Source organism: Budorcas taxicolor, chromosome 14 (genome assembly GCF_023091745.1).
Source record: "Budorcas taxicolor isolate Tak-1 chromosome 14, Takin1.1, whole genome shotgun sequence".
Lineage (NCBI taxonomy): Eukaryota > Metazoa > Chordata > Mammalia > Artiodactyla > Bovidae > Budorcas > Budorcas taxicolor.
This window is the reverse complement of record NC_068923.1, coordinates 4975504-4996065: the sequence shown is the minus strand read 5'-3', so window position 1 is coordinate 4996065 and position 20562 is coordinate 4975504. Positions and strand designations below refer to the sequence as shown.

Here is a 20562-nt window from a genome sequence, read left to right as displayed (position 1 = left end):
GGTAATTTATCTTGTTCCTATTATTTTTTCTAAGTCTCAGAATCCTTAGTTATAAAATAATATTGGTAGACTCACTAGTTATAATTTCATACAGTATGTGCCATAAATTTCATAGAGTATGTGCAATATGAGGAACTAAAAAGCCTCTTGATGAAAGTGAAAATGGAGAGTGAAAAAGTTGGCTTAAAGCTCAACATTCAGAAAACGAAGGTCATGGCATCTGGTCCCATCATTTCATGGGAAATAGATGGGAAACAGTGGAAACAGTGTCAGACTTTATTTTTGGGGCTCCAAAATCACTGCAGATGGTGACTGCAGCCATGAAATTAAAAGATGCTTACTCCTTGGAAGAAAAGTTATGAACAACCTAGATAGCATATTCCAAAGCAGAGACATTACTTTGCCGACTAAGGTCTGTCTAGTCAAGGCTATGGTTTTTCCTGTGGTCATGCATGGATGTGAGAGTTGGACTGTGAAGAAAGCTGAGCACCGAAGAATTGATGCTTTTGAACTGTGTTGTGGGAGAAGACTCTTGAGAGTCCCTTGGACTGCAAGGAGATCCAACCAGTCTGTTCTGAAGGAGATAAGCCCTGGCATTTCCTTGGAAGGAATGATGCTAAAGCTGAAACTCCAGTACTTCGGCACCTCACGTGAAGAGTTGACTCATTGGAAAAGACTCTGATTCTTGGAAGGATTGGGGGCAGGAGGAGAAGGGGACAACAGAGGATGAGATGGCTGGATGGCATCACCGACTCGATGGACGTGAGTCTGAGTGAACTTCGGGAGTTGGTGAGGGACAGGGAGGCCTGGCGTGCTGTGATTCATGGGGTTGCAAAGAGTCAGACACAACTGAGCGACTGAACTGAACTGAACTGATCAGTTCTTTGTATATTTATTTATTTAGAGCCTGACATGACACTCAATGGGCTTTCCTGGTGGCTCAGATAGTAAAGAATTCTCCTGCAAAGCAGGATACCTGGATTTGATCTCTGGGTTGGGAAGATCCCCTGGAGGAGGGCATGGCAACCCACTCCAGTATTCTTGCCTGGAGAATCCTATGGACAGGGGAGCTGGTGGGCTGTAGTGCATGGGATCACAGGGAGTCAGACACGAGTGAGCAACTAAGCACAGCACAGCACGACACATGCTGTTCAATCCTGGCATAAAAGACTCAACAACAACAGCAGCAACAAAGCCTGCCACTCCTCTCTCAAAGGCCTTAAAGTAAGTCTGTATCAGTAAACATGGAATAAGTCTATGTCAGTAAATGGTGACTGCCAATAGTAATCACACTATTAATTGACTGTTATGGTCAACACCAAAATCAGATTGATTATATTCTTTTCAGCCAAAGATGGAGACGCTCTATACAGTCAGCAAAAACAAGCGCAGGAGCTGACTGTGGCTCAGATCATGAACTCCTTATTGCCAAATTCACACTCAAATTGAAGAAAGTAGGGAAAACCACTAGACCATTCAGGTATGACCTAAATCAAATCCCTTATGACTATACAGTGGAAGTGAGAAATAGATTTAAGGGACTAGATCTGATAGAGTGGCTGGTGAACTACGGACAGAGATTCATGACATTGTACAGGAGACAGGAATCAAGACCATCCCCAAGAAAAAGAAATGCAAAAAAGCAAAATGGCTGTCTAAGGAAGCCTTACAAATAGCTGTGAAAAGAAGGGAAGTGAAAAGCACAGGAAAAAAGGAAAGATATATCCATTTGAATACAGAGTTCCAAAGAACAGCAAGGAGAGATAAAAAAGCCTTCCTCAGCAATCAACGGAAAGAAATAGAGGAAAACAACAGAATGGGAAAGACTAGATATCTCTTCAAGAAAATTAGAGATACCAAGGGAACATTTCCTGTAAAGAAAGGCTCAATAAAGGACAGATATGGTATGGACCTAATAGAAGCAGAAGATATTAAGAAGAGGTGGCAAGAATACACAGAAGAACTGTAGAAAAAAGAGCTACATGATCCAGTTAATCACAATGGTGTGATCACTCACACTCACCTAGAGCCAGACATCCTGGAATGTGGTCAAGTGGGCCTTAGGAAGTATCACTACAAACAAAGCTAGTGGAGTTGATGGAATTCCAGTTGAGCTATTTCAAATCCTGAAAGATAATGCTGTGAAAGTGCTGCACTCAATGTGTCAGCAAATTTGGAAAACTCAGCAGTGGTCACAGGATTGGAAAAGGTCAGTTTTCATCCCAATCCAAAAGAAAGGCAATGCCAAAGAACGCTCAAACTACTGCACAACTTCACTGATCTCACATGCTAGTAAAGTAATGCTCAAAATTCTCCAAGCCAGGCTTCAGCAATACGTGAACCATCAACTTCCAGATGTTCAAGCTGGTTTTAGAAAAGGCAGAGGAACCAGAGATCAAATTGCCAACATCCGCTGGATCGTCACAAAAGAGAGTTCCAGAAAAACATCTATTTCTGCTTTATTGACTGTGCCAAAGACTTTGACTTGTGTATCACAATAAACTGTGGAAAATTCTGAAAGAGATGGGAATACCAGACCACCTGACCTGCCTCCTAAGAAATCTGTATGCAGGTCAGGAAGCAACAGTTAGAACTGAACATGGAACAACAGACTGGTTCCAAATAGGAAAAGCAGTATGTCAAGGCTGTATATTGTCACCCTGCTTATTTAACTTATATGCAGAGTAATCATGAGAAATGCTAGGCTGGAGAAAGCACAAGCTGGAATCAAGATTGCTGGGAGAAATATCAATAACCTCAGATATGCAGATGACACCACCCTTATGGTAGAAAGTGACGAAGAACTAAAGAGCCTTTTGATGAAAGTGAAAGAGGAGAGTGAAAAAGTTGGCTTAAAACTCAACATTCAGAAAACTAAGATCATGGTATCCAGTCCCATCACTTCATGGCAAATAGATGGGGAAACAGTGGCTGTTTATATTTTTATATTTTAATTTTATATTTTATATAGTGGCTGCATATATTTTTCTGGGCTCTAAAATCACTTTATATGGTGGCTGAAGCCATGAAATTAAAGGACGCTTACTCCTTAGAAGCAAAGTTATGACCAACCTAGACAGCATATTCAAAAGCAGAGACATTACTTTGTCAACAAAGGTCCGCCTAGTCAAGGCTATGGTTTTTCCAGTAGTCATGTATGGATGTGAGAGTTGGACTATAAAGAAAGCTGAGCTCCGAAGAATTGATGCTTGTGAACTGTGGCATTGGGAAAGACTCTTGAGAGGCTCTTTGACTGCAAGGAGTTCCAACCAGTCCATCCTAAAGGAGATCAGTCCTGGGTGTTCATTGGAAGGAGTAATCTTGAAGCTGAAACTCCAGTACTTTGGCCACATGATGCGAAAAGCTGACTCAGTTGAAAAGACCCTGATGCTGGGAAAGATTGAGGACAAGAGGAGAAGGGGATGACAGAGGGTGAGATGGTTGGATGGCATCACCGACTCAGTGGACATGGGTTTGGGTAAACTCTGGGAGTTGGTGATGCACAGGGAGGCCTGGCGTGCTGTGGGACATGGGGTTGCAACGAGTTGGACATGACTGAGCAACTGAACTGAACTGAACTGAACTGAATGACAACGGTCCTAGGCAGACCTTTCAGAAAGGTCTCTCCAAAGTCAGAGGAGGAAGTGGTCTCAGCAGCTAAACCTGAGACGTGACTTCCAGCAGTGGGAGCAGTGTAGATCGATAGGAAATGATCCTCAGGGAACTCTGAGGACAGTAGTAGGGAGTGATGGTTGCTCTTGCTGGAAACACTGCTGTTGAGTGGAATCTGATCTCCTGATGGCTAGTGAGGGCAAAGTGGGGAACTGTCGGAACCAAAGAGCTTTAGGATTAGGATATAAATGCCTAGCCTTTAAGGGAGAGGCTGCAATGAGAGAGAACAAGTTATTGCAAGAGTGGTTTCTGGCTCAGACCTCTGCTCTGGAGATTGAGTATTGTGTCCCATGTTTCATTAACTTCTTACTTAAGGGAACAATCTGAGACTAAAGAATATCTCTGTGTGTCCTGATAAAAAGACACAGCGTGAACATTGTAGTTTTACAATGGTTTTATGGTTTAGTGTTCATAAACCATAAGTGAATCTTAGTGAATCTTAAGTGAATCTTAGTTCACTTAAGAATAATATTAAGCCATTATCACAATGATGGAGCTTTTAAAAGAGATATTCACTATTTAAGTTGGACAAGTAAAATATATTTTATTTTTCAAAGATTGTTAATCCTACTAAAACTGTAAGTGAACTAATTTTTTTTATCGTCTCCATACAAACTCTGTGATTTATAAGATCTGTTGTAATGTGAAAATGTTTTGTTTATTCAGAATGTAGTTTATTGATAAAAAAAACTTCTAGTGATTGCATTTTATTGCACGTGTACTACCCATGTGCTTTTGTGTAGAGAAATAGGTGACATAACTGATTTAAAAAAAAAGTATGTTTTAGAATTCCTTGTGACCGAGTCAGTGTATTCTTATTCTAAAGCACTGTGTCAATGAAAGATTCTAAAGTAACTAATGAATTTAAAAAGCACAATTAAACTAGTCTGATTGTAGTTTCAGTGTCATAGGTACTTTATTAGGTTCTAATCCATGAAAAATTGGTCATCTATCTTCAGTTAAGTAAAATAACTCATATGAAGGCTCTAGAACAGTGGGTGATATATAATAGAATTTCAGTATTTATTGACTATTCAGGCAAAAGTGTTGATGATAAATTAGTTTTAGTTAAGGAAAATATTAATGGGAGCCTCCTCATTCTTCATTGTATATAATGGGTATATTATTGCCTGATGTTTCATTAGACTATGTAAGACAGTGTATTTAAACTTTATAAATAAAAGCTTACTTCAATAACCTTGGGAAAAGTTATAGAGAAGAAATCATTACGTTTCATTTTTCATTTCATCTCAGAATTTTGCATTGACTGCAAATCTCAAGCTGCTCATGAAGCTGAAAGATGTCTGGCATTCTTAATGCTTTTTATGAGCTGAAATGATTCTGTTCATTTCAGTGTAGAGAATAGTTATGGCTTTTTTCCTCCTTTCTTGCTTTTTTGGTGTTGGGGTAGAGATTCAGGGCTAACCACAGATATTTGCTTTCTTCTCTCATAGAATTAGCTGTTATGTTATTACAGTTGGGTCTCACTGTAGAAAATAATGATCTCAAAGAAATACATAATCTTCCTCTGTTACATTAGGATACAGAGAAAGAGGGGGAAGAGAGGAGAGAAAGAGAAAGATGGGGAGGAGGAAGAGAAGGCAAGGGGGGAAGAGGTTGTTTATGGCCTATATTATATGTCAAATCATCATATGATTAATTATTAATAAATTATTAAATTTGAAACCATAGACTAATTTAAAACAGTGCCTCTGCCCATCTATCATATTGAAATTTTGTCAATAGTCTGTACCATTTGCTTTCTCCGATGTGGTTATTTGACCTTGCCTTTACAGGAACGATTGCACTTTCCTGAAACTACTTTTAATTTCCAAATGCCAACAAATGTGAATTTGCTGAGCAAAGAGAAGAATCAATTATTTTTGCAAAAAGATTATGAGTCTTGGTCAGGAGTATGCCATATAACATAAAACCCATAGGTATTAAACAGAATCCATGAAAAATAGATAAAACTAAATACCATTTTTTCCCTACATTGGGAGATGAGCATCTGTTTTAGTCTCTCAAGTTGGAGGCCTGGAACTACAGATAAAGGCTTTTCCATCATGAGCTCATACCTTTTATTTACTTTTTCTCCAGAATTTTTTCACTTTGAAATATTCCTCACTTTGTGAGCATACTTTATTGTAGTGCATCGTCTCTGATTAAATACTTCTCTTTTCATGGTTTGAAACAAGGAGCAAAGAGTTGCAATTGCTCTTATTAAGTGATTTTCTTTACATATAGATCTGTCTCAAAAACTGGGTCCATTACTGTTTCTCAAATGGTCCATAAAATCATGAATCCTAAATGAAATAAAACCCAAAATATCTTCCAGTGATTTACTTGTATTAACTTATTTTTTTCTTTCCAGTTAACATCATTCTCAAATGCCCGAATGTGATTTTCAAACAACATTAATGATATGTCTTATTACTAATTTTTTAATAGATTGAACTTCACCAACTTCAGATCTACTGTAACTGGAACTTCATAGCCCAAGAAACATGTTGCGAGATATCAGACATTAAGGTAAGTGCATTTTCTGGTGTGTGAAGACCATAGAAGGCCAGTTGCCTGGGCTGTAGAGTCACGGGTAGAGCAGCCCAGAATGTGTGCTGTTAAAACCAGTTAAGCAAATAGTTCCGAGCCAGAGACCCCTCTTGAGGCCTTCCCATCATTTCTGGCCACCATTTTAATCCCAGTGTTTTATTGCAAACTTCAGGAATGATATGGCCTTACTTTGGACTCAACATGAGTAAAAGAGAATCCATCCATGCCTTTATTCCTAAACTATGTTCTGACATGTTCTGACGGAAGGCTCATCGTTCTCCAGTTATAGGGGTTTTACATCTGTGATCATGTTATTCTTACTCACTTCTCTCTTCTAGCCTGCCACCCATTCTGGGGAGTTTTACTTTGTGAGAGATTTTTTTCCAGTGCATCATCCCCTGCTCCTGATTCTGCCTTTACTTCGTGCCTAGACTGTCACACTCTCATGCCATCAGCCTTTCCCATCCCCAGTACAACCAGAATAAGTCTCCAAATCACTGCTTTGTAGATTCATTTACATTCTTCCACTGAACATCTGTTATTCGAAAGCATTGATCTTTTGGGCATTGTGCTAAGGAACAAGGCTAGCTAACATGAATAAGGCGCATTCCCTGCCCTCTACTCATCCCACTGTCCAAGGCTTTGGTCACTCCCTGTTCACAAGTTATACATTCAGTTTCTTAGCCTCTAATTCTTAACATCCTCCACCTAACTCTACAGCTATTGCTTTCTCGTACTAACCTTTCATTCAAAAAGTACTCAATTCAGTACTTGAGGTATCTCTAATTGCAATGGCCACGTGTGCACCTTATATCATTAGATATACTTGTATTTGTTTTTAGTTTATTCAACTACCTTTTAAATTCATTGACGGGATTATACTTTTGTATGCTTCTTTTATGATTCCTAGTGCTTTGCTTGTAAAAGGGGTCAAAACATTGTTTCTTGACTGTGGTTTGAAAGGGCTTAATTCTAACAAGTCTTTAACAGAAAGAACATATAAAAAGTAAAAGCAGAACATGAAAATATTATTCTTTGTGTCAGATTTCCAAGAAGTTCCACACTTAAACCATTGAAAATAAAATTTTATTAATAATTTCATAATTAAAAACATTTTAAACTTTTATCACTCACTTTGGGTAGTAGAATAATAATGTGACCAACTGACTCAAAGCATAACTGAATCTCTAAAAATTGTATATTTTGCTTATGTAACATGGTTTAATAAATTGTATCTCCAACCTAGTTCATGGCTCTCATTTCAATGAAAGCCAGCCAAATATCTTTCTATAAATATCTGAAAAGATAATTTAGAATGCCAATATACAGACTTGAAATACCTAGACTTCCTGGAGTGACACATTTAAATCTTGAAGATGTGAATTCTCCAAAAGTTTTCTTTAATTAATTATGATTCTTTTATGTGAGAGCTCTTAAAACTAATAATTTTCCTTGATTGAAAAGTAATGTAATGATTTTTTTATTATTGCTTCATTTTCTTTTTTAAAAAATTTTTAATTGAAGGATAATTGCTTTACAGAATTTTGTGGTTTTCTGTCATACACTAAGAAGAATCAGCCATAGGTATACCCATGTCCCCTCCCTCCTGGACCTCCCTCCTATCTCCCTCACCATCCCACCCTTCAGCCTGTTGCAGAGCCCCACTTGAGTTCCCTGAGTCACACAGCCAATTCGCATTGGCTATTCATTTTACGTATTTGTAAATTTCTATGTTACTCTCTCTATACATCTTCCCTTCCCCTTCTCTCTTCCCACCATGTCCATAGGTCTGTTCTCTGCTTGTTTCTCCACTGATGCCCTGAAAATAAATTCATCAGTGCCATCTCTTCAGATTCCATACATACGTGTCAGTATCAGTTCAGTTCAGTCATTCAGTTGTGTCTGACTCTTTGCAACCCCATGAGCCGCAGCACGCCAGGCCTCCCTGTCCATCACCAACCCCCAAAGTCCACCCAAACCCATGTCCATTGAGTCGGTGATGCCATCCAGCCATCTCAACCTCTGTCATTCCCTTCTCCTCCTGCCCTCAATCTTTTCCCGCTTCAGGGTCTTTACAAATGAGTCAGCTCTTTGCATCAGATGGCCAAATTATTGGAGTTTCAGCTTTAACATCACTCCTTCCAATGAACACCCAGGACAGATCTCCTTTAGGATGGACTGGCTGGATCTTCTTGCAGTCCAAGGGACTCTAAAGTGTCTTCTCCAACACCACAGTTCAAAAGCATCAGTATACAATATTTATATTTCTCTTTCTGACTTACTTCTCTCTGTTTTGTTCACCTCATTAGAACAGACTCTAGTTTCGTCCACCTCATTAGAACAGATTCAAATGTGTTCCTTTTTATGGCTGAGTAGTGTTCCATTGAATATATGTATCACAGCTTCTTTATCCATTCATTTGTCAATGGACATCTGGGTTGCTTCCATGTTCTAGCTATTGTAAATAGCGCTGCAGTGAATACTGGAGTATGTGTATCTTTTTCAGTTTTTATTTCCTCAGGGTATATGCCAAGGAATGGGATTGCTGGGTCATATGGTGGTTTTATTCCTAGTTTTGTAAGGAGTCTCTGTACCATCTTTCATAGTGGCTGTATCAGTTTACATTCCCACCAGCAATGCAAGAGTGTTCCCTTTTCTCCACACCCTCTCCAGCATTTATTGTTTGTAGACTTTTTGATGATGGCCATTCTGACTGGTGTGAGGTCTCATTGTAGTTTTGATTTGCGTTTATCTGATAATGAGTGATGTTGAACATCTTTTCATGTGTTTGTTAGCCATGTGTATGTCTTCTTTGGAGAAATGTCTCTTTTGGTCCCTTTTCCACTTTTTGATTGGATTGTTTGCTTTTCTGGTATTGAGTTTATGAGCTGCATGTATATTTTGGAAATTAATTCTTTATCAGTTGTTTCATTTGCTATTATTTTCTCCCATTCTGCAGATTGTCTTTTCACCTTGTATGTAGTTTCCTTTGCTGTGCAAAAGCTTTGAAGTTTAATTAGGTCCCACTTGTTTTTATTTTCATTACTCTAGGAGGTGGGTCATAGAAGATCTTGCTTTGATTTATGTCATCAAGTGTTCTGCCTATGTTGTCCTCTATAAGTTTAATAGTTTCTGGTCTTACATTTAGGTCTTCTAATCCACTTTGAGTTTATCTTTGTATATGGTGTTAAGTGGTGATCTAATTTCATTCTTTTGCATGTAGCTGTCCAGTTTTCCCAGCACCACTTATTAAAGAGGCTGTCTTTGCCCCATTGTATGTTCCTGCCTCCTTTGTCAAAAATAAGATATCCATAGATGCATGGGTTTATCTCTGGGTTGTCTATCTTGTTTCATTGGTCTATATTTCTTTCTGTTTTTGTGCCAGTACCATACTCTTTTGATGGCTGTAGCTTTGTAGTATAACCTGAAGTCAGGAAGGTTGATTCCTCCAGCTCCATTCTTATTTCTCAAGACTGCTTTGGCTATTTGGGGTCTTTTATGTTTCCACATGAATTGTGATTTTTTTTTGTTCTAGTTCTATGAAAAATACCAATGGTAATTTGATAGGTATTGCATTGAATCTGTAGATTGCATTTGGTAGTATAGTCATTTTCACAATATTGAGTCTTCCTACCCAGGAACATGGAATATCTCTCCATCTGTTTATGTTGTCTTTGATTTCTTTCATCAGTGTCTTATAGTTTTCTGTATACAAGTCTTTTGTCTCCTTAGGTAGGTTTATTTCTAGATATTTTATTCTTTCAGTTGCAATGGTGAATGGCATTGATTCCTTAATTTCTCTTTCTGATTTTTCATGTAATGATGTTTTGATGTACCTAAATATGATATTCTTGACCAGCAATCACTCCATCTTGAATTATAAGAAAGTTGCTTAAGGAAATAGGCAATGCATTCAGTGGTATGATTTGATAATTAAAAGCAGTGACATGATCCCACACATGAAAAAATCATGATTTAAACAGATTTAGTTTTAAAGAGTAGAAAATAAGGTATGAATTCATCTCCAAGCTTGGAAAAAGTAATACAAGACTTCTTCTTTTCCTGCTCACAAGTATTTATGGGCAACATTACCATTTAGTTCAGTTCAGTCGCTCAGTCGTGTCTGACTCTTTGCGACCCCATGAATCACAGCACGCCAGGCCTCCCTGTCCATCACCCACTCCCGGAGTTCACTCAGACTCACATCCATTATATTCATGTTAAACAGGAAATAGAACATGCTACATTTACATTTAATGGAAATGTATGTTTTGGAAAGCTAATTCAGCACATCTGCTATAATTCTGGCATCAACTATATATTTTTTTAATATTTGAACTTAGGAAGTTTTAATGTACTTGCTTAAAAATCTAATTTTGTCCTGTAATTTTAACTCAGACATCTTTTCTGTTATTAATATTTTATAGCATATTTCAAAAGTGAAATTATTCAGGATAATCTATAAATATATTTCCTTGCTGCTATTAATTAGATTTTCTTTTTCTAAAGCAGTCAAGTTTCATGACTACAGACCTAGACAGAGAGAATGAAGAATAAATAAGGAGAGAAAGAGAAAATCAGCAACATTTGTTGAAAATAAATGAGAGAGATTATTAAAATGTTGAAGGCTAATTAACTGAAATGAAAACCAGAGGTTTTATGAAGAAAGGGGACCTTACTTTTGTGTCTTATGTTCCATGTTGGCACTTTTTGAAATGTGTGGGCAGCTTTATAGTGAAGCCTGAGACATGTTTTTAAAGTCATTTAAATCCCCAGTGCAAAGTAGTGAATCAGTTATCCAGAGCAAAACTGTGAGCTTTGACTGCATCTCGATTACCTTAACTGAACCCATGGGACACAGGGCAGGACTTGGCTGGAAAACTGTATCAAATCATATGAGATAAATGGATTGTTTTAGTGATAATCCTGTGTATTTAATTGTAATGTAATTTTTAGATTATAGACTTGGAAATTTAATGTCAACCACTAGATAGCTAATCATTAAATCTGAAGACAGTAAATTTGATAGAACTAGTGATAAAGACAGGAAACTAATTATAGTTTTTCTGGGAGCTATTTTCTTATAGTGTTTACTGTGCTCAAAAGCATTAGAATGCTACCCATTTTTCAAATTTTTTTTGTTTGAAAAGCAATGTATGTTTACTATATAAAATTTGGAAAATATAGCCACATTCACAGAAGAAAGTAAATATCAACTGTGATCTCACAGCGATAAATAACCACAGACAATATTTTAGCTTTGTATCCTGACAATACTTTCCCAGGCATATATAACTTGTAGTATATAAAGTAATGTGTGAAGCCTTTGTCCTAAACTGTGAATTCAGAGGTATGAAATTGTAAATTCATGAAATTGCAGATTCAGAATTACAACCTTGAATGCAGATTCGGACTCTTGTAAATGATGTTGAGGGGAAAGGAAACACTTATCTTCTTAAGATGCTCCATCTGGGTTTATTTTTTGATAGGAAAAAAGTTCATTGCTTTGAAACCAAATATTACTTCATGTGGCCCCACATGTTATGAACCAAGTGGAGAAGTGATGAAAGTCATCACTTTGTTACAGGGAAGATTTTAATAACTTTATGGAACAATGGAATGGAATAAGATATACATATTTTGAGTAAATATATACCACCTTAGAGCATAAAAGAGTTTATTTTTTACTTTTACATGTCTTTATCATCATCTTGTTGAAGTAAATGTTTTAAAAGTTCAAATTACATTCTTTTTTCCTAAATTTGTTTCCAGAACACATATATCAGTGTTCTTTGTGTAAAGCATTTTACTATAACAATTCAGTTCTTATAAATGTTTGATGTTGCTGTACTTGTCATAAATTCACATATAATAGCTTTAGAATTTCTCACCAAACCTGGCATTTTAATACAGTTCTAGTGTGTTGTCGTTTTAATAGATACTAGGAGGCTAGTGAAAGGGCAAAGTCATCATGGACTTTCACACACTGGTGTGAGCTTTTGGTTGTAAGAAGGAAGTTCTTGCAGGTAAACCCAACCACGCCTAGTTTGGTGGGAGTCAGTGCTGGGAATGTCATGGTGTTTGGAATTGACTCTGTACCCTAAAGCCTCTTTCTGAATTTCAGTGCCCAGAGCAGCCTGGCTTTGGAGGTACTGCAGCATCACCAGCACCTGCTCATGCCAGCAGAATGTCTGCATTTTTGCCAGCAAAGCAGGAACTCACAGACCAGTGCCAGTGCATGCCACACAAGGTATGCTCTCCTTCACCTGTGCCCACAGGAAAGCCACTCCACACTGTGAGCCAGACCTATGTGTGGTCCTGGTGCACAGAATGCAGCTTGCTCTCTAATGCGAGTTGAATCAGGCTCCTGGGCCCCTCAGTCCCTGGGTGAGTTAAAGAGAAAGGCTTGGGTTTACGACTCCCTGGATTTCAATCTGGATAGTTCCGAGGCCATCTGACCTTCTTTCCTGGGTGGGAAGTAGAATGAAAAGAAAATAAAGGGAGGAACCACCTGTATGACAAGTTATGTATGAGGATGAAACACACGCCAGGAATAGGCTTCAGTCATGGAAATTCTGGAGAAGAAAATGGCAACCACTCCAGTACTCTTGCCTGGAAAATCCTATGGATGGAGGAGCCTGGTAGGCTACAGTCCATGCGGTCGCAAAGAGTCAGACACAACTGAGCACTTCACTTTCACTTATGGGAATTCACAAGTTGAGGGAAACACAGAGCCTGCCCTTCAACACATGCCCAAAGGTATTCCACATGCTGTGTTTCTGTCTTGTGGATACTGTATCTGTCCACTACTCCAAATACCCACCCAGATTTCCCCTCTGCTGTGAGTTGTATGGGGAATGCAGAAGGGCTGTTGTTGCCCAAAGAATTTGTTTTGCTTGCCCTTCCCTGGCCAAGAAGCCTGAGTCCATTGAGGGACACGAATGTCTTTTGTGGATGTTTATGGCATTGTGACAATTGTCCTTGAAGTAGGCTGAGTGACCTCTGGACAGCTTCCCTCTATACCAGTACCCAAGAGTAGGAAAACTTGCCCTAGCTCCTCAAGGTCTGAGGTGCTGTGACTTCTTGCATGCTCAGGCTCAGGGCTTCCTGTCCTGGCTGGAGGAGTGGGGAGGAGGGCAAGTTAGAAATTTAGAGGAACCTTACATTTCCTCTAGCAGCCAGTACTACAGTGTGAGCTCAATGAGAGAGGCTATATGAGGTACAGGGGGCATGGAGGAGAGCGCATATCCCAGCCCATGACAGGTCTCCAGGAGATGATGCTGGCAGGTGTTTGGAAGAGGTGGGTAGTGAGCCTTTGATGAGGGCAGAAGAGACTCCCTGCAGAGGGGTCTGCATCAACTCCCAGGAGAGCACAGCTTTGTCTTACTATTGTCAGCTGATTTATAAACTATATGTATTTACTTCAGTGTGACAGAATATGTGTTAACACAAAATTCATTTCTGCTCAGGGAGAAGCAGGCTCACCTGGACAGAAAGGAGAGCAGGTAAGACCCCACTGAATGCTGTCAGGATGAAAGAGGATGTGCTCAAAGGTGACTTCAAAATTGTTTCCATCTGATTTTTTCTGCATCCCACACAAATGTGCATTTCTGTAAAAATCTATTGAATACATTTAAGTGCTGATTATTGAAATATGGAAGACTGTATCAGCATGTAAATCTGTTTTTGCGTTCCTAATTAGGCTGGTCTATTCTCCTGCTATGCAGGAGATCTGGGTTCTATCTCTGGGTTGGGAAGATCCCCTGGAGAAGAAAATGGCAACCCACTCCAGTACTCTTGCCTGGAAAATCCCATGGATGGAGGAGCAAAGAGTTGGAGCGATTTCACTTTCAAAATGCACCTGTAAACCACAAGCAAAATTGTGAAGCAAGAAAGTCTGTTTCTTAGCTTGGGTTTACCCTTGTTTAGCATTTTCTTCTTCAAATACTTGACAAACTCCTGTTTGCTGACAGGTTTCCACTGGAGATTTTTTATCACTTTATTCAAACAGCTTACCTTTGTTGAACACCTTCTCTGCATGAGGCCTAGTACTAGATGTTATAGGGAATGGAAAGAATAGGATATGTTCCCTGTTTGCATGGAGTTTTACATCTGCAAGGAGATAGAAGACCTTACAAGGCCACAAGTAGTAGGTCCTGTAGAGGAATACAGGGACTCTAAGAGAACAGTCTGCGGACTGGAGAGAGAGTGTGCTGGAGGAGATGGTAACAGCCAGATGGGTGTGGATCTGATTCTAGCCAGGATTCATGCTTAGAGACTTACCTTCCCTTCTCCCCATCCTTCTCAGAATGCAGCTATCTTCTGCCCCACTCTCTGAGTCATGTCTTTTTTAGCTAACTACTAGATTAATTCCTGCTAAGGTTAGGAATTGATTATGTTCTTACTGTTTTCCAAGGTAAAGCAGACTTAAGTTCTTTTCATGTCTTAACTTGGAAGTCCATGGTTTTAAATTATTTGCATAATCTACATGGACTTCTTATTTTAAAAGATAAGAGACTCAAGTTGGCTAAATGACTGATCCATCAAAGTTGCACAGGAAGCTTCAACCAAACCATTCTCACTAGCACTTGTTATATCTTGTCTTTTTGATAATAACCTTTCTAGCAGTTGTGAGATGTTATCTCACTGTGGTTTTGATTTGCACTTTCCTGATGATTAGTGATATTGGCCTTCTGTATATCTTCTTTGGAAAAATATCTATACAGATTTTCTGCCCACTTTGAATAGGATTGTGTGCTTTTTTTTCCTGTTGAGTTGTATGGCCTCTATGCATTTTGGATATAAAATTATATATGCCTTACTAGATGTTTGATTTGCAAATAGTATTTCCATTCAGATTTCATGTATAAGCAATATCATATCATATTGTCTTTCACCCTCTGGCTTACTTCACTTAGTGTGGACCTAATCTCTTGATCCATCCCTGTTGCTACAAATGTCATTATTGCATTCTTTTTTATGACTGAGTAATATTCCATTGTGTATACATACCATATCTTCTTTTTTTTAAACTTATTTTATTTTGGAGTATAACTGATTAGCAAAGTTGTTGTAGTTTCAAGTGGACAGCAAAGGAATTCAGCCATGTATATACATTTATCCATTCTCCCCAAAACTTTCCATCTACCCAGGCTGCTACATAACATTGAGCAGATTTCCCTGTGTGCTATACAGTAAGACCTTCTCCTTTATCCATTCTTCTGTCAATGAACAGATTAAGTTGCTTCCATGTCTTAGCAGTTGCAAGTAGCCAACACTATATATTGAAGAGACTGTCCTTTCCTCAGTATATATTCTTGACTCCTTTGTCATAAATTAATTAACCATACATGTGTGGGTTTATTTTGGGGTTTGCTATTCTGTTCCATGGGCCTCCCTGGTGCCTCAGTGGTGAAGAATCTGCCTGCTAATGCAGGAGGTGCAGGTGTGATCCCTGGGTTTGACAGATCCCTTGGAGAAGGAAATGATAGGCACTCCAATATTCTTGCTTGGGAAATCCCATGGACAGAGGAATCTGGTAGGCTGTAGTCCACATGTTCACAAAAGTGGTAGACGTGACTTAGCAACTAAACAATAGCAACATTCTGTTCCATTGACCTATATGTCTATTTTGTGTGAATACCATACTGTTTTAATTACTATAGCTTTATAATATGGTTTGAAAACAAGATCCATCTAAATACTACCTATAGGTCACTCACTTTAGATATAAATACATACACAAACTGAAAGTGAAGGGATGGAAAAAGGTATTCCATACAAATAGACATCAAAAGAAAGCTGAGTTAGCTATACTAATCAGACAAAATAGTCCTTAAAGAATGTCAGAAGAGACAAAGATGGCTTTTATATAATGATAAAGTGATCAGCCCAACAAGAGGATGTAACATTTTTAAATATTTATGCACCTAATATATACAAAGCTAAATATATTAAGAAAATATTAACATATGTAAAGGGAAGAGTAATAAGTAATACAATAATAGTAGAGAATTTTAATGCCCCACTACATCAATGGATAGCTCATGCAGACAGAAAATCAATAAGGAAATATTAGCCTTAAATGACAGATGAGCCAGATGAATTTAAGATATATATATATAGAATATTCCCTCTTAAAGCAATAGAATATATTCTTCTCAAGTGTAAATGGAACATTTTCTAGAATAGATTGTATTTTAGGCCATGAAACAAGTCTTAATGAATTAAAAGGATTGAAATTATATCAAGCATATTTTTCTGACCACAGTGGTATGAAACTCGAAATTAATTACACAAAGAAAACTGGAAAATTCATAGATGTTGAGATTAAACAGCATGCTACTGAGTAATCAATGAATGAAAGAAAAAATAAAAAAAGAAATTAAAAAGTACCTTGAGACAAATAAGACTGGAAATATAACATACCAAAACTTGTGGGATGCAACTAAAGCAGTTCCAGGAAGGGAGGTGATAGGTGCTTGCCTCAAGAAACAAGAAAAGGCTTAGATAAATAACCTGACTTTCTACCTTAACAAGCTAGAAAAAGAAAAATGAATGAAGTTGAAGTTAGTAGAAGAAAGCAAATAAAAATTAGAACAGGAATAAATGAAATAGAGATTAAAAATACAATTGAGAAAATCAGTGAAGCTAAGAGCTGATTTTCTGAAGAGATAAAAAAATTGACCTGCCTATATAGTTAGCTAGATTCACAAAGGAAAAAGAGAGGACTCAAATAAAATAAAAAATGAAAGAGATCATGTCACAACTGATATCACAGAAATACAAATGATAATTATTAGCAGGTTTATTAAATGTCAAGCCTACAAAATATACAAAACTGTATGAGTTATAATGTATTAAATAATTTTCCATTTATGATACATTAAAAAAATACTAACATTTGTTTTAACTTCCAGACTACCCAAAAGTCATAATGACAAGAGATTTTTGTGGCAAGGCAAAAACAGATGGGATAAAACATATTGATAATCTGGAGAACAAGGCAAATAAGTAAACAATATACTTACTTTTTTGTTTCAGTATGTACACCAGCCTTTAATTAAGCCAGCATAGCCCTTGCTGTGCAAATATGAACTCAGATGACCATAGCATGAATGTTATCAGCTTTCTTTGCACTTGTAATATACATAGGTGTATTGTTTTCTTATGAGAATTTGATTATGAGTATATTTCTGTTCTTGTTGTACTTTCTGATTCTGCAGCTTTAATGTGCAGTAAATAAAGATGGCTTTCCATCTGTGTTTGAGTCTTGTGTATAATTTTCATTATTAGAGTAGATGCTCAAATCAGTGCCTGCATAGTTTGAAGAGCAGAAGTCATTTTTGCTCTTAGGCGTATTGAATTGTCAAGTTTGTGAAATGATCAGAAGTAGAGTGTTACTGAGGCAACCAGATGGTATTCTCAAAGTTTTCCTTTTGGTCTGTTAAGACCAAGAAAGGATATTGAGGTTGGTGCGGCAGTGTATTAGCAGGAGTACTACTTTGGAGCCTGAATCATTTGGGATTCAATCCTGTCTATCTCTTACTTGCTTTAAAACTGATGCTTTATAATGCTGAGTCAGCAGCTTATTATGAAGAGGAAATGCTTAGTACTAGGAACTGGCACAGAGTAAATACTTAATATATGTATGTTTTCTCTGCTTTCCTATCTACAGAAAGAGAGGTGAGATAATCCTTTTACATTGTTTAGTTTCTTTTGTGGCTTGATCAAAAGCAAACAAATCTCTGTGAAAGAGTCCCTTAGAATTTTCAATTGATTAAATGTTTTAGGTTATAAAAATTTTGAGCTCTTATTATATGGCTACTTATAATAAATATTAATAATTTAATGAAAGTTATTTCTTCAAAGATCAATGATTTAAGTCATTCATTCAAATCTGTGTTTATTTTGTTCCCAATACTATTTGACAAGACTTTTCTTAAATATAGTGTGCTAGTTTTTCAAGAGATTCCTTACATTGTTATGCTTAGATGATGCTGGTTAGGAACCATCCAGAGGTAAATGTTATTTAATTTTTTTCATTAACTGTAAGGTATATGTTACTAGTCTTTTGGTGCATTTTACTTTTGGCCTAAGGAGATAAAATGAAACAGGTTTTGAGAACACAGTTCCCAAATCTGTTTCCAACTTATGTACTACTCATTACAATGTTCCTAAAGGTGTTAAGTTTTGAGAATCCTTACTGTAATCTGTGTCTGCTTCATAAAGAGCAAATTTTACTTTTATTTATGCCGGCTTGCTATGAGTTAGACTGTTGTGAATAGTCCTATAAGTAAATCTTGTTTCACATGGATCAAAACCCACCCGTGGCTTCCTGTTGCCCTCAAGGTAGTACTGAAGCTCTTTCCATGGGCCACAGTGTTCCCCACAATGAGTCGAGCCCATCCTACCCCACTAACTGTCTCTCCTGCACTCCCCCCCATTCACGTCTGTTCCAGGGTCAATATACCAGGCTACCTATACCTGGAATTTTCTTCTAGATATTCACTCGGCTTTTTCCATCACATCATTTAGGCTCTGTCTCATAAATCACTTTAAAATACAAACGTCTTTCTGACATTGCTATGTAAAAAGCATCCTTTCATTCTACCTCTATGTTCTTTATTTTCTTAGCACTTTTATTGTTACTTGCCATGTTATTATTATGCCTCTGTTTATTTCCCCACTAGAATATGAGTTCTGCAAGCACCATACATAGAACAGCACATAATAGGAGCTAAAAATATGTTGAATGAATGAATGAATGTTATACCACAAAGAAAGTCTAAGTCATCAACTCAGATGTTTCTAGAACCTGTGACTTCTGTGCCCAGTTGCCCAGGGGCCCTTGACAGGCAAGGTGAAGAGTCAGGTTGTAGAGAAAGATCGAGGTAAGCTAAATCATAAAGAACTGTTATATCATTCACTAATGTTCTATTACAGTTTTCCCTTTAAAAAGCAAAAGCTTTAGAAAAGACTTTTACATAGCCTTAGCTTGATATTGCCAACTAGTTAGTGAAGAATCAGAAATATTTGGAAAAATGCCCCCAATTTTGGCTTGACTTAATGTTTATCTGCACTGCCTATTTTCTCCTCCACACTGTGAAGCTTCATTAGTTTGAGTAACGGCTGCTTTTCTCTTCATAAAACTGATGACCCGCTCTCATGGAGAAAGGTGATTTGAGATTCAACCACTGCTCAGAAGACACGTAGCTGTGGTGAGCGTTCTGTGTCAGGTCACCTAATCAAAGCATTCTAACCATGCCCTCTCTCCAAGACTAAACTCTGGATGACATTACATGAAATAATAATTAATGGTTTTCTTTCATTTAGACTCAATTATTGTAATTTTGTGAAATCTTTTAATTCCCTTTTCTTAGCAAGTATAGTTAGCAACCTAATTACTTAGCAACCACTTTACTTTCTCAGTTTTTTAAGACCCTTGTTAATACCTTCACCCACTTCAGAGTTGAAATTCCCTCAGTTTCATGAAAGAGCAGCCAATTTCAATGTTCTTGAGCCTAAGGGGAAGTATGATCTAAGGTCTATTTGGGGTATAATTTTCCAGTTTATTTTTGTATTATTATCTTCCATATCAAGTTCATTTCCCTCAAAGTATAGTCTTTATGAAATAATTGCTTTGCTGGTATAGTTTCAGAGAAAATCAAAATAATTTAAGCTGAAATAAGTTAACTTACTTGACTCTATAATGAAAAACTTTAGTATTGATTTTTTTCTACTACCCCTACCCTCTAATCTCAGTCTATGAAAGTTTCCACTCTGAGTGCTCTAGTCTGTTAACCCAGAGATGACTAGTGAATTTCCCTTTATTTCTGATCCAGCATTACTTATATGCCCCTTCCAAAGACACACCACACCAATAATAAATAATTGAATCAAAATATGTTCATGCTATTTAAAAAAGGAATATTTTCCCCTTAGTAATAACCTCAGAGAAGTAGGATTTAATATTTATGGTTTTGACTTTTTGTCTATGTCATTATGGAAGTAAAGAATATTTTTTCCTCCTTTCTAATCCAATATTGAATGTATCAGATTAACTGACAAGTTCTTTTTTGTTTTTGCAATTTAACTGCATCTGATATAATCTCATCTAATCTGTAGGAACTTGAAGGTAACATTTATTTGTGTACCTTAAATAAACATGTAATATCAGTGTAATAATGGTATTATATACTCATAAAATTCTGAGATATTTATTAATCTTTACTAAGCATTAATGATAGAGAAATTCAAAGAGTTTACATTAGTTTCCACTGTCTCAAGGATAAGTTTATTATACTGAATTTGTGAAAGAGCCATCAAAGCAATTAA

General features: G+C 37.2%; 1 protein-coding gene across 1 annotated transcript in view; it reads left to right on the top strand.

Moving 5' to 3' along the window:
* Nucleotides 1–20562, top strand: part of COL19A1 (collagen type XIX alpha 1 chain) — a 439982-nt gene that overhangs the window by 52832 nt on the left and 366588 nt on the right. Inside the window, exons 6-8 of the mRNA XM_052652029.1 lie at nt 6124–6204; nt 12350–12475; nt 13695–13730. Of these exons, the coding sequence (XP_052507989.1) occupies nt 6124–6204; nt 12350–12475; nt 13695–13730 (243 nt within the window). The remainder of the gene's footprint in view (nt 1–6123; nt 6205–12349; nt 12476–13694; nt 13731–20562) is intronic.